The sequence below is a fragment of the Theropithecus gelada genome, chromosome 6, assembly GCF_003255815.1.
Source record: "Theropithecus gelada isolate Dixy chromosome 6, Tgel_1.0, whole genome shotgun sequence".
NCBI lineage: Eukaryota > Metazoa > Chordata > Mammalia > Primates > Cercopithecidae > Theropithecus > Theropithecus gelada.
Window position 1 is genome coordinate 112,096,352 of NC_037673.1, and position 13,064 is coordinate 112,109,415.

Below are 13,064 nucleotides of genomic sequence, written 5' to 3' on the forward strand. Positions count from 1 at the left end.
GTCAAGGAATACTGGACAGTCTTTAGGAGCTGAGGGAAAAAGAAACCCACAAAACAAGAAAACAGATAATGCCCAGCCTACAGAATGGAGTGCAGCCCTTATAATACTGATTCTAGTGCTATGCAACAGACTTCTGCAGGGCTATAGAATAATACATCTGCATTACTTTAACCCACTAAGTTTGTGATAATGTGCTACATACAGCAGCAGAAATACACCAATTCAATAAGGTTACTTTTCAGAATTGTTAGTAGGCTCAAACAACTTATAACAATACCTAATATATAGTAAGCATTCAGTAAGTGTTAATCTTTCTAAAGGATGAGAGGAAGCTAACATATAAATACTAATATGAGAGATATAAACAATGTAACCAATGAGCTACACAGAAACTAATTTTAAAGGATTTTGCTAACTAAATTCCCAGAATTAATAAGCTCTAAGATTATGACAGATATTCCTAAAAAAGTTGCTTAGAGCAGGAAGAGCAAACTTGAATGCATATGCAGGCTTTGCAGATAACAAATAATGGAAATAGGTGAGTTTGGGACTGCAGCAGATTGGAGGGCCAGCCCATTTAAGAGGCAAACCCTAGCCTAGCCAACTAATACCAATAAAAATGCAGTGCAGACCAAGTGTTCTAGATAATTCAAATTTTGAGCAGCTAGAATCCCTCAACTTCTACAAAATCTCCAGTTTTTACATGTTGAAAACCAATCCATATTTAAACACATACATGTATAGACACACAATTTTCAGGCAACACTGACCATGTCTGAGCCACACTACAGCCAGAGGCTCTCAGGTTGGTGTCTCTGACCAACTAGTGAAGATATTAATTAAGTCCAAAAAGGTAAGTTGTTTTTGAATGTTTTTTGGCTCTCTCATATTCTTACATCATAAAAGCATCTGTCACAGTGCTTTTGTACATCTAAATCTACGAAACTGATTTATGGGAAGTTTGTATCATGTTAATCAGAAAGACAACTTCAAATTGTGTTCAAATCCACTTTATTAAAATTATTTTGCAATTTTAGCCGTACAAAATCTTTGACTATGACCATGGGACACAGATGTGAGTTTATGTTTTGGTTTGTTGTGGTTTGGGGAGCACGTACTTTTCTAAATCCTCTGCACTTCCTTTCATTACCCAATGGCAGAGTGCTGTAAGTTCCTCTCTATTATTCATAGAAAAGAAATTCGTAAGGTAAGACTGAAAAAATAAAATCTACAGATTCACAAAATTATCTTCCAATATTAAGAACATACAAAGTATACTAAAGACATCTACGGTTAGTCCTCCAGGTAACAAAGCAAGCATTTGATATTTGAGGTTTCTGTTTTTACTTCTTGCTAATTACAGTTCAGAGACCAAAGTATTTCCAAAAGCTATGAAAACCCTCACTGACGCTCATAGTATGGATTCAATGGAATCAGAGGATAGAACTAGGAGAGCACTTGAAAACTTGCCATGTCACAAGACTTTCTTTTCCTTAGTGGGACTTTTCTTCTGCAGTAGCTGAGGGCACTACTTGCTTACTTAATGCTTATAATTAGCATCTGCCTTACAGTAGATCTAAGTATTGGCTTATTTAAGTACATTACTGGATAGCACATGGTAGGTAGCCTTTTTGTCCAAGGCAAACATACAGCGAGGCTTAAAGTAAAACCTCAGAGGGTTTGGTGCTCCTTAATTGTTCTCCAGTGAGCCCGAAGTTGCCTGTAAAAAAGGGAAAAAAAGAAAGCTGTGTAAGAATCTTTACAAAAGATATTTTAGTTCGTTCTAAATAGTTCTGCTTTTGTAGCAGTGTATGACAACTTAGCAAGGGCAAGGGAGCCTTGTTTTTCCTGCAATAAGAATATCTCTTAGGGTTTGGAATGGGGAAGATAAAGATGAAGTGGGGTGATAATGAGAAAATTCTGCCCTGGCTTCCCTCAGAGGCTGTGCTTTCACTAAGACTCATAAGGATTGTTTTGGTCTCCATTTTCACACATTGTCTATTTCTGGATATTCTGATAATTAAATAAAGACTATTCCTCTAAATGACAAACTTATTTCAGAGGTAGAAGACTGCCCTGCTATATTAGTGTTGGTTGCCTTTTTATTTTTAGTGGGAAATGCTTATTTCTCAAGGAGGAACTTGTTAGTATAGTTTATTCTTATTTGTGGCATAAATGGCATAACAACTCTAAGAATAAGCAACCTTGGCAAACAAAACAGACAATTTTCTTTAGTTATATCATCAGAATAACCTTTACAAAGGTTGACTATGCAACTTATTCCTGTTGGCCCAGCAAATTAGACCTATGAATAGTAAGTTATGGCAGTAAGAGTTATATCAAATAATAGTTTTCACTCTTATTTCCCAAGTAAATGAAAACATTTTAAGCACACATTTTGAAGTTTCTCAAATAATCTTTGGATCTAACATAATAAGTTTCTAAAAATAAATTGAAGAGATAGTCTCTAAAATTAAATAAAACAATCAAGATATATTGGGCCTTACCCATGAGTTAAGACTCATCTCATTCTTTGCATACATATAGTGTAATAGTGCCAACCTACAAAGCATTTAAACCTAGAAGAAATTATACTCACATATGGAGTTCTGATTCCAAATTTACTATGGAATGTCATGGTGACTTTGTTTTTATGTCCTGTTCTTTGATCAAAGGCATGGCACGTATCGAAAGGTGGACTGTACAAGTGAAGGCTCACGGCAGGTTCCGTATGGCTGATGTTCTCTACTCGATGTAAGCCAATGGAATCTAAACAATACCCAAGAGAGAAAAATAGATAAAGGAGCCTAGACAACAGCTGTAGGTAAAATTTCTGTGAGTCATCTGAGATCATGAATCAATTTTGATGCAAATGGAATAGATATTAGAATTGAACTTGTACTTAAAGATAGTAAGTAACATGTATGCATTAGCCTCTGCTCCTTCCTGAAAACCCTCTCCAATGGCAGTAAAAAAATAAAAAAGACATCAATATACAAAGACAAAATAGGAAAAGAGAAAACACTAACAAAAATTTGAAAGCTTGGAAAGTAAGATGGATAGCTTTACAGAGCAGAGAAAGCTAAATCCTTAGCCATCCATGGGGAAAGTCAAGAAATAACCTGATTTATATCTTGAAACTCCAAATAGCACAGGAATTGACAGCACCAGGTACTTACGGAAATGAGGGTAAAGATAGGGCTGTAGATATAAGAACTGGTTTAAAGCCTGTTTAAGAAGTAGAGTCTCAAAACCCTTTTACCAATTCTCTCTCTTCTTTCTTTTCAGCAGCAGACTAAGATCTAGTCTCTAGGTGTAAGAGATCAACTTGGGACTGATGGCAATCAGGTGAAAAACAGATGAATTAAACAAAAGCTTCCATACTGAATGGTAAAAATCCCTGCTTTAGTCATCACCTAGCTGCAAGAATGCTGCCAGACAAGATTTTTCTTTCCAGGCAGAAGATAGGAAGCAGCTTCTCAGAGAATCTGACTGGCTCAAGAAAAAAGCTTTAAAGATATTGTCGCTGGAAGTTCCTGAAGGAAAAGGCTCTACCAGACTATCAAAAAGTGAAATCCAGTTGACAAGCTCCACTCATGTTCAGGGTTACCAATTAATTTTTTTGTTCTTGGTTTTTAAATATTAGCAAATCGCTAAGGTCACCAGACATTTGAGCAAGGCCTTTAGTATGAAAGACAGAGGTCAGAGCAAACAAAAAAGCAACCTGCAACAGAGACTACTCAGGGGAAGTGTTCAAAAGCCTATCATTAACTTTTTCCCAGAAATAAGAGAAAATACCATAAAGGGACCATAATACAAAAAGAGGTTGAAGAAACAGAAACCAGAAAAGAGTTGGCAGGAAATGCTGAGGAAGATTCAAAGAACAAAAGGACAAAGACAGAAAATAGAAAAGAAAGAGAAAAAAAATGAGGAACCGTTCAAGAGGTTTAATATCTAAATAGGAGTTTCAGAAATAAAATTTTAAAATAAATTCAAAGAAATAACCTGTGAATGTTTTCCTGAGTTGAAGGACATGAACTCCCAGATTTAAAAACCCACTGAGTACCCAGCACAATGAATGGGTCATCAAACAAGACACATCACTATGAAATTTCAGAATACTGGGGATAGAGAGAAGGCACCAAAAGAGAAGGTCCCAAAAGTTTTTAGAAAGAAAAAAAAGGTTTCATAGAAAGATTCAATAATTAGAATGGCACCAGGTTTTTCTTTGCTTTGTTTTTGTTTTTTTGGGGAAAAAAAAAAAAAAAGACAGGGTCTCATTCTGCTGTCCAGGATGAAGTAAAGCAGTGGGATCTTGGCTCACTGCAGCCTCCACCTCCCGGTCTCAAGTGATCCTCTCACTCAGCTTCCCAAGTAGCTGGGACATAGGCACCTGCCACCAAGCCCTGCTAATTTTTGTGGTTTTGGTAGAGATGGGGTTTCAACATGTTGCCCAGGCTGTTCTTGAACTCCTGGGCTCAAGCAATTCTTCCATCTTAGCCTCCCAAAGTGCTGGGATTAGAGGTGTGAGTCACCACACCCAGCCAGCACTAGCCTTCTGATAAGAACACTAGAAACTAAAAGACAAAGGAATTACCCTCATGGTTATGAGGGAAGATGTTTACCAGGTGATAATCCATACCTAGCTAAATTATCAATCAAGTTGTAAGGGTTGAATACAGAGATTTTTAAATACATGGGGTCTTAAAAATTTACCTTCCATGAATCCTTTCTTGTGAAGCCATTGGAGCATATGCTCCACCAAAACAAGGGCATCAACCAAGAATGAAAAAAAATCATGAGATCAGGAAAGAGGGGATCCAGCCACAGGAAACAGCAAAGGGAAAGCTTGAGAGAATGTAAGCCTTACATTGTAAGGAATCTCAGGAACACAGCTCACCCTGGGCCTAGAGATCAACCAATCTGTGCTGAAGCAGTCAAGAGGCCCTGGGAGAGAGAGCTTCACACACACACACACACACAAAACAAAAAAACAAGATGAAATATTCAATTAAAAATGTTAATAAACTTACATAGTTACAAGAAAGTTTCAAGGATTAATCAAGTAATGAATTTAGTGTAACTAATGTAGGCAACCCATGTGGCTTTGTGCTTTCTTCATGATCTAGCTCCATGAGTGTGCATCATAACGAATGAAGCATAGAACCAGAAGACTTAAGTTCTACTTCTAGCTAATTAGCGAAGCTATCTTTGAACAAGTCACACCTTCTAGGATCTTTCATTTTCCTTATTTCTGAAACTGGGGTCTAATTCTCAGATCTGCAAATTCTTTGATCCTGTAGCTTGTTGCGTTCATAATATACTGGCTTAAGCATAGTTTTGAACAACTGTTCACCACTGCAGGTTCATGCATTATCTAATGCATGCTGACAATCCTGCAAGCAAAGACCCTGCAAAAACAAGTTGCCCATCCTTTAGAGAAGCTCCTATTAATAATCCAGGCATTATTATTATATTTTGATCTTTGCTTCTTTTTCCTTTATGGTCATGGTGTACCCTCTGTCACAGTAATACTGGACTTTTCTTGGGGATATTTATGAAGGACAGTTAGGTCCAGGCCCTGTCGACCTTTTGCCCATTACAATAGGCAACTAGGTCTCCTTGCCCCAGTCCTCCCTTCTCCTCCACTCTATGTTGCATGCTGCTACCAAATCGATCAAAATATTCCCAATTACAACTCTGCTGACCAAACAAAGTCCTTACTTTTAGCTGGTCTTGCAGGCCCATACCCTGAGCTCACTTTACTCTCCTGCTAATCCACTGACCAAACCCATTCTTCTTTCTTTACTTCCCCCAATGCTGGAATAGTTTCCATTTTTCACAACGATTGTACCTTCACTTGTGCTCTTCCTTGTACTTGAAACATCCTTCCCCCTGATCACTATTCATCTCCACCCCTACTCCTGCATCTGTAAGAATCAGAGGTTGAAAATTTGTGGCTTTTAAGTTATTTGGGTAATTAGTCTACAGAATAATTAACATATCCCACCCAATACTTTACTGATTGGCAAAATTTCATATAAAATGCAGAATTTCCAACTTCTGTGGAGAAAGAAACCAGGCTGATTTCACTGGCGCTAGGTGGCCACTGCTGTCACCTTAGTATGAGGCTTGTATACTCCAGTTCATACCAGGCCTCACCACAGCTTTATCCCTGATGTATATCACTTCCTTATCTGTTTGGATTCTATAGGATTTTGCATTGAAGACCCTTGAAAAAGCTTACGTATTCTTAAAGATCTGACCTGTTTTCACAAGCACTCTGACTCCAGCTGGAAGTAATTATTCTGAAAGATGTGTGGCTTTATTGTGAATATACAGACAACAGACATTGTTCTTGGAAATCTGGTGTGCCTTATAGATAGCAAGCCTCACATTATTTGGGTAAATGAATCACAGCTTCCTGCCACATAGGAAACTAACATCCTTGTGTTATGTGAATGAGGGAAAACTTCCCATACCATCTGACCTTTGCAAGTGACTTGCATACAGGCCAAATATCAAGGCCAGTAAGATTTATGAAAAAAAAAAAAAACTAGCTTTGCCAAAAAAAGTCACCCAAAACTCTATAATACTTTATATAGGTGGGGTACATGCTGAATAAGAGCATAGGTTTTTGAATCAAATTGCTTTGATTCAAATTCTGGTTGCCACTTAGAAGCTGAGTGACCTTGGACAAACTATTTTGATCTTCCTATGTACTGGCAACTTCATATGTAAATGGGAATAAAAAACTATCTGTCTCATATACATTTTAATGAGCTTTTTGGAAAGTTACTATTCCTTTTAGGAATATGAAAGTTAATCACTGCCTCCCTTGAAAAGTATTTGGCTATTCCATATCTCATTTAGAAAAGATAACGACATCTTGGTAAGATATGTATAAATCACTAGCCAATAATGTGCTTTGTAAAATTTCCCTGGAGGATACTTTTTAGGTATGCTATACATATTTTAGAAAAACAGAGACTAGCTAGCATTCTTAATTAGTTACAGAACATTTTGTTCTATTCTCTAACACAAAGCTAATGTTTCCAACTTGATCTGTTTTGTTGAAAGACTCCACTGAAGTAAATTCGTATTTTATTTTAACTGTCTTGTCTTGGCAAGTAAATGACTTTTCAGTGGATACTAATCTGCATGCATATGTTTTCAATAAGTGATTCCAACCCAGGTTTAATGTTTAAGTCATTTCCAAATTATTTTAAATCATGACTCATGATCCAGGTTTTACTGCATAAAAAGTATAAGTAACCAATATTTCAGACAAAAGGTCATGGTTCTTCCCACTTGCCCTTAGAAAAAGAATAAGATGTTACCATTGATGTAGGCACACTGGTTTTCCCTCAAGACTCTTTCAGACTTCTTGACCATCTCATTGGATTTTTTGTCAGGCCAGGCAAATAATGTCTCCTTTAGATTTCCCTGTAGCATCTTCAGAAAGCAGTGGGAGTTGGTATGATCATGAATACTGCTACATGTACACAAAATGACAATCGAACTCAGTAGATGGTCTAGTGTCCAGACCTGCACTTAACAGTCTTCCCAGAACTGACACCTACATACCATCAATAAGCCATCTCCCCAGCCAAAATCCATTTCAGCTGAATTTTTAAAATGTTATCAATTTACAGTTCAACAATGTTCAGGGTAAAGTAATAATATGTCATCTATATCAATTCATATAAAAAGTACAATTTTGATGCATACCCCTACTAAAGAACAGTTTTATTAACTTTGTTATACTACTTTGATAATAAAAACACAAAACCAGCAACATTTTATCTTCCCCCAAATACATATAACTCACTTAAACTGGGCTAGAATTTGATTATGAAAGTACATTAGAGAAATTTTAGAAAGGATTAAGACAATCATCCGTAGTAATTGTACCACATTGAGAAGATCCACTTAACATTTAATGTTTTTTTCCCCCAAGGCTTTTCTCTTTTCTCCTTCCTTTGGCGAGCTGTAAGGAGAGAAGGTATCTGTATGTGTATTACCATCCTAAAGTTACACTGTACATAAAATGTTAACACTGTGCCAATTTAGAGTGCTCTACCTGTGATTACCTTCCAACATTGGTGGGAGAAAGTTAATTGGATTTGAGGAAACAAAGGATTTTTTTATGCAATCTTAGAGTAAATAGTATTTAAGTACATGAGGCAGTCGTGGTTACAGGGTTAATTAAAATATATGTATCTTTATACATTTTGGGTATTCATTTCATATACTGAATTTCATTAATCTATATATGTACCATAAAAAGAATTTGTTTCCTAAATCCACGGAGCCTAGTCCCACTCTGGACATAATGTGCTTTCAAAAATATTGAGAGAATGAATGGAAACACTTCATTCCATATGAGTAAATAAATGCACTCTACAGACCTACTTTCTAAACACTTATAAATTCATGTTTCCTTTCATAAAAATGGATCTAAATTATTGCTTTTACCATTATCAAAAGACTGAGAAAGATAGTAATACTTAGTTGATAATAAGACTGTCAAACGTGAAACTAAAGACAAATTAAGGAGCTAAGTTTCAAGGAAACAGTATAAACTGCCTTTTCAGTAAAGAAACTAAATAATTAACTTGAAGTAGAAAGCAATTTTCTGAATTTGCAATGCTTTTCTAGCTTCTCCATCCTTTGGTCTTTGGTCCCACGATTGTTTACACACCTCAAACGCCACAAATGTGAAGTGTAAACACAATTTCACATAAAATTTAACTCCATAGAAAACAGAGTATGGTTAACTTAAGGGGGTTACTTACCTCCTTTGATTTACTATTCATTTTGGGGGCTGCTTTTAATATGTGTGGTGTATGCGTGAATGCCCTGTGCTAATTCTCATGAGAATTTTTGTTGGGATTAGGGAACATTATGAACAAGTAATTAGAAAATGAGGGCTGGATGTGGTGGCTCATACCTGTAATCCCAGCACTTTGGGATGTCGAGGTGGGTGGATCACCTGAAGTCAGGAGTTCGAGACCAGCCTAACCAGCATAGTGAAACCCCGTTTCTACTAAAAATACAAAATTAGCCAGGCAGGGTGGTGCATGCCTGTAATCCCAGCTACTCGGGAGGCTGAGGCAGGAGAATCACTTGAACCCGGGAGATGAGGTTGCAGTGAGCCAAGATTGTGCCACTGCACCCCAGCCTGGGCAACAAGAGCGAAACGCCGTCTCAAAAAACATAAATAAATAAATAAATAAAAACAAAAAAAGAGATTTGTTAGTACTTGTGAGGCCTGTGGCTAGCCTGGTACTATACTTTTCATATGCTAGAACACATGCTGTAATAAATATCTGTGAATGAATAGTTATTTTACCTGCCATGTCCTTCACCCCAACAGAGAATCATCAGATTAAATTTTCCGTTTCCTTGATCCACAAGATTTCGGGTATACCTAAAAAGAAAAACCAATATATTCACAAGTTTTAATTTGGTTGCTGAAACAAGCACTGGAAAAAGTAAGTGTGTCACCAAGTACCATTTATTCACAAATGTTAACATTTCCCCCTCTAAGCAATTTTGCATGCAGTTTTCTAATTAGAAATCCAACATAAATGAAAAATCCTTTTTCACAGTTAATTTTGAACTGCTGCATTTACAGAGGTAGATGCTCAGTTTTAATTAATGGCACGGGAAAAATAACGGGAAAAAAACCAAAATTGCGTGTTTCTCAATGTGACGGCCTCAAACTGCTGGAGTAAGTTTCTCATAGAAAAATATTTCCAAAGTGCATTACTGGTTCAGACAAGAATGTTGTTATTGTATTTTTTTTCTTTTTCTGCCTGTAGCTAAATCAGGACTTGAGAAACAAGATTTCATTAAATAGCTGTTCTAGAATTCTTAGTTTCACTAAAGCCTAGACACAAACCACATTCAAAGGCCCTTATAATGAAAAGTCTTCTGTGGGGGTTGATCTAAGTACCAGAACAAAGAAGACTACGTTAGTGAAGTAAAGAACCCTCTAAACCTCTTACAATTAGGAGAAACCAGTAACTGGCAAACACATACACACAGACACACATACCACAACCAGCCACCACCACCACCACCAACAACAACAAACTGCAAACCACGACCATAACGATAGCACCAGGAAAAAAGTAAAATCAACGTCAAAGTTTCTATTGATCCAAGGTATACTGCTGACAGCATCTAGTTAGCAAAGTTTCATAATTATGACATTCATTTAGGCTGTCACGTTAAAGAAAAGGGGTCTTTACTCCATTTTTGGGGAGTTTTTGTTCCCTTGGTCATCAGTTAACCCTTGTCTAGCATGCCCCTTCCATCCCGTCCCATTCCTCCCCACCCCCAGGTGCCCGAAGAGCACGATCCTATTAAGTGCTTTTTAGCCTCAGTTTTCTCTACTTTGTAGCTCTTTATGACCTAACAAGAAGCTGTGCACAAAACCTTCAATTCACAGTAAACTGAGTTCCTGTAGAAGGAACTCACAAGTCTTAGGATAATCTTTCTTGCTTCTCTAAGGCTTCTTTCAAAGAATTCACAGCCTGGCCCACACTGGAGCATATTCTGTCTTGATTTTTCTGCACTGGCCCTCCCGAAGTCAGAGAACAGAATCCCTCACAGAGCTAGGCATCTATTTAACGCAAAAAATACTGTAGAATTGAATTCTCTCCCATCTCCTGTCTTCCCACAACTGCCTGCTCAGGACTACATCCATTATGTTAATGAGCTGTACTTCAGATATCTGTGAAAAGACCAATCAACCCGACTGGTTGCCCTTCAAAAGGTTTAGAGTTTGTCAATCAAGACTACTTCAAGGTCCTTGAAAATACACTTGTTCTAAAGATTAAAGATTAAAAACGGTTACAACCTGTCCTGGTTTAATAGTGGTTTAGAGTGTAGGCTCTGGAACAATAATGCTAACCCTGCTACTCGATAGAAGACCTCGTGCAAGTTATTCAACCTCTTCATTGCCTACCATTCTTCACATGTGTCAAGTAACTGGAAGACTACCTGTCCGATAACAAATCTTCAATTACCTGGAGCAAATGCAAGAAAATTTAAAAGCTAGACTCTCTGGTAGCTTTCACCGCTACAGAAGCGCTCTACCAGGAACTGAGCTGACAAGAGCCAAAGGAATTTCCTCAAGTCACTTGTATATGAAAAATGGGATCCTTAGTGGGCTTCACTTTTTCTATTTCAAATCCTAAAATACAGTTGAAACCGCCCATGCCAACAAAACTTTACCAAATATCCTATCTGTTAAACAGTGACTAAAAGAACCTGCTCCCAAGAAAAACAAACTTACTTCTTTCCTTATTTTCTTTCACTTACCCCTTTCTCCCAACCCTAAACCCAAAAAACCGTAAAGACTGATGCGCTGGCTGCTCAGAAAAACTAGAACCTCTCACACTTCGGGGTGATTAAATTTTACCTCTGGCCCCGGAGGATTGGTAGACAGATTCAACTTAATCACCAAGCCAAGCAGGGGCTGCAAAAAAGTCAGCTTACCAGGGCACCTCACTCAAATACATCTGGGAAGTAGGAGTCTTTAATTTACATTGTAGATGCTCAGAACCAAGGATAAGATAAATCAGATCGTTTGGGGGCTGAAAAAAAACGACGGTCGAATATTCAATTTGCGAAACCTGGCAGTGGTTTGAATAAACCCGCAGTCGGGGAAGTTGGTTTGGGAAAGGGAACAGCAGAAATTGCGTAGTGGCAGCTGACGGCCACAAGAAGCTATTTTACATGAGTAAAAATGCCTGCTATAAGGTGCCCGGTTGCAGGCGACAGAAAGCGCAGTGACGGAGAACTGACGTGGGTGACTTGTCTTCTTCATCATCACCCACTTCTCCCGAAGGCTGATGTAGTGCTCTCCTGGGAGCACCCTCCGCTAGTACCGCCAGACAGTTCCTTAAGCTGCCAGGCGGGCCGGAACCTGAGTGCGGTCTCTCCGCATCTCCGCGCCGGGGGCTAACGATGGCTTGGGAGTGTGGGCACTGCTCCCGAGGCCAGGGGCAGGAGGACTGGTGGTTTGGAAGCAGAGGGGTTTGCGGGAGAGAAGAGAACAGAAAGTCTCGCAGACGCACTGTGACCTCCCTTCCCAGCGCCTGCCCGCAGTCCCCCGCCGGAGGCCAGCAAGGCCAGTATGATCCACCTTCCGCCTGCGCTGTGGCCGCGGAGCCCCAAGCGAGTCGTGCCAGCCCCGCGGCTCGCCAGCGAGGGGGCGAGCGGCTGGCGCAGCGCGGGCCGAGCTTCCCGAGCCAGTCACATTGGGCTGCGTGCCCCACGTCCATTCCTCCTCAGACTGGGCGAGTGGGCGCCGCCTGGCCTTGAGGCTGCAGCGCGCTCACCTGTACTGGTCGAACTTGGCGTACGTAGCCCACTCGGTGGGGTCGCTCTCGTAGGCTTCCATGATGGCCTGCACCTCCTCTACATTGACCTCATCGCCGGCGAAGAGCCGGTGCAGGATGCGGATCAGATCGGCCAGGGTCCGTGGCTTCAGCACCTCGGTCTGCTCCATCTCGTGCGGAGCCGGCTGCGTGCGCGTCTCACTGCTGGGCTGCGGTGAGAGTAGCTGAGCGAAACAAGGAGCTGGGGGCGAGGGAGCCTAACAGCCTGCTAGACCGCTAAGCAGACACACGCACAAACCCAGCGTTCGAGTGCCAAAACGTAAGGATGTCGTCGCAAAGACAGCAAGAGACCCACCCCCCCGCCGCTGGCAGCGCAGTGGATCCGGGCTCGTTAGAGATGCGGCGCGCACATAAATCAGGTTCAGATCTGTGGGGTTCACCCTCCCGGGCCCCTTTTAAGCGCTTGGAGTCACTAGGAATGTACCAACGGCCCTTGGAGGGTGGACGAGGCGGAGAGCCACCCAAGAAAGAGGGCGGAGGCGGGGAGACTCTGCGGACATGGACCACGCGCATATGCCCTGCTTCCCCGGACTCCGCGCCTTCCCAAGAGCCCCGTTGTCTCCAGCGTCCCAGGGCTCGCGTGGGCTCAGCGCAATCTCTCCCCTACTTTTGCGGCGCGTTTTAGCCGTCCGGCCTAACGCATCTCCC

At 40.2% G+C, this 13,064-nt stretch overlaps 1 protein-coding gene across 4 annotated transcripts; it reads right to left on the minus strand.

Annotated features, from left to right (window-relative positions):
• Positions 1-994: 994 nt before the first annotated feature.
• On the minus strand, positions 995-12,836 carry CDO1 (cysteine dioxygenase type 1). Of its 4 annotated transcripts, XM_025387024.1 has the most exons (6): positions 12,358-12,537; positions 10,064-10,121; positions 9,356-9,433; positions 7,341-7,495; positions 2,600-2,769; positions 995-1,720 (listed from the first exon to the last, which is right to left on the minus strand). In XM_025387024.1, the coding sequence occupies exons 1-6, from the start codon at positions 12,524-12,526 to the stop codon at positions 1,691-1,693; spliced, it is 660 nt and encodes a 219-aa protein (XP_025242809.1). In that variant the 5' UTR covers positions 12,527-12,537; the 3' UTR covers positions 995-1,690. The 4 variants fall into 4 exon arrangements, with proteins under 4 accessions (XP_025242809.1, XP_025242811.1, XP_025242810.1 ...); XM_025387026.1 differs by lacking the exon at positions 10,064-10,121 and having other exon boundaries at positions 7,341-7,492; positions 12,357-12,836; XM_025387025.1 differs by lacking the exon at positions 10,064-10,121 and having other exon boundaries at positions 12,357-12,836.
• Between the last annotated feature and the right edge of the window lie 228 nt (positions 12,837-13,064).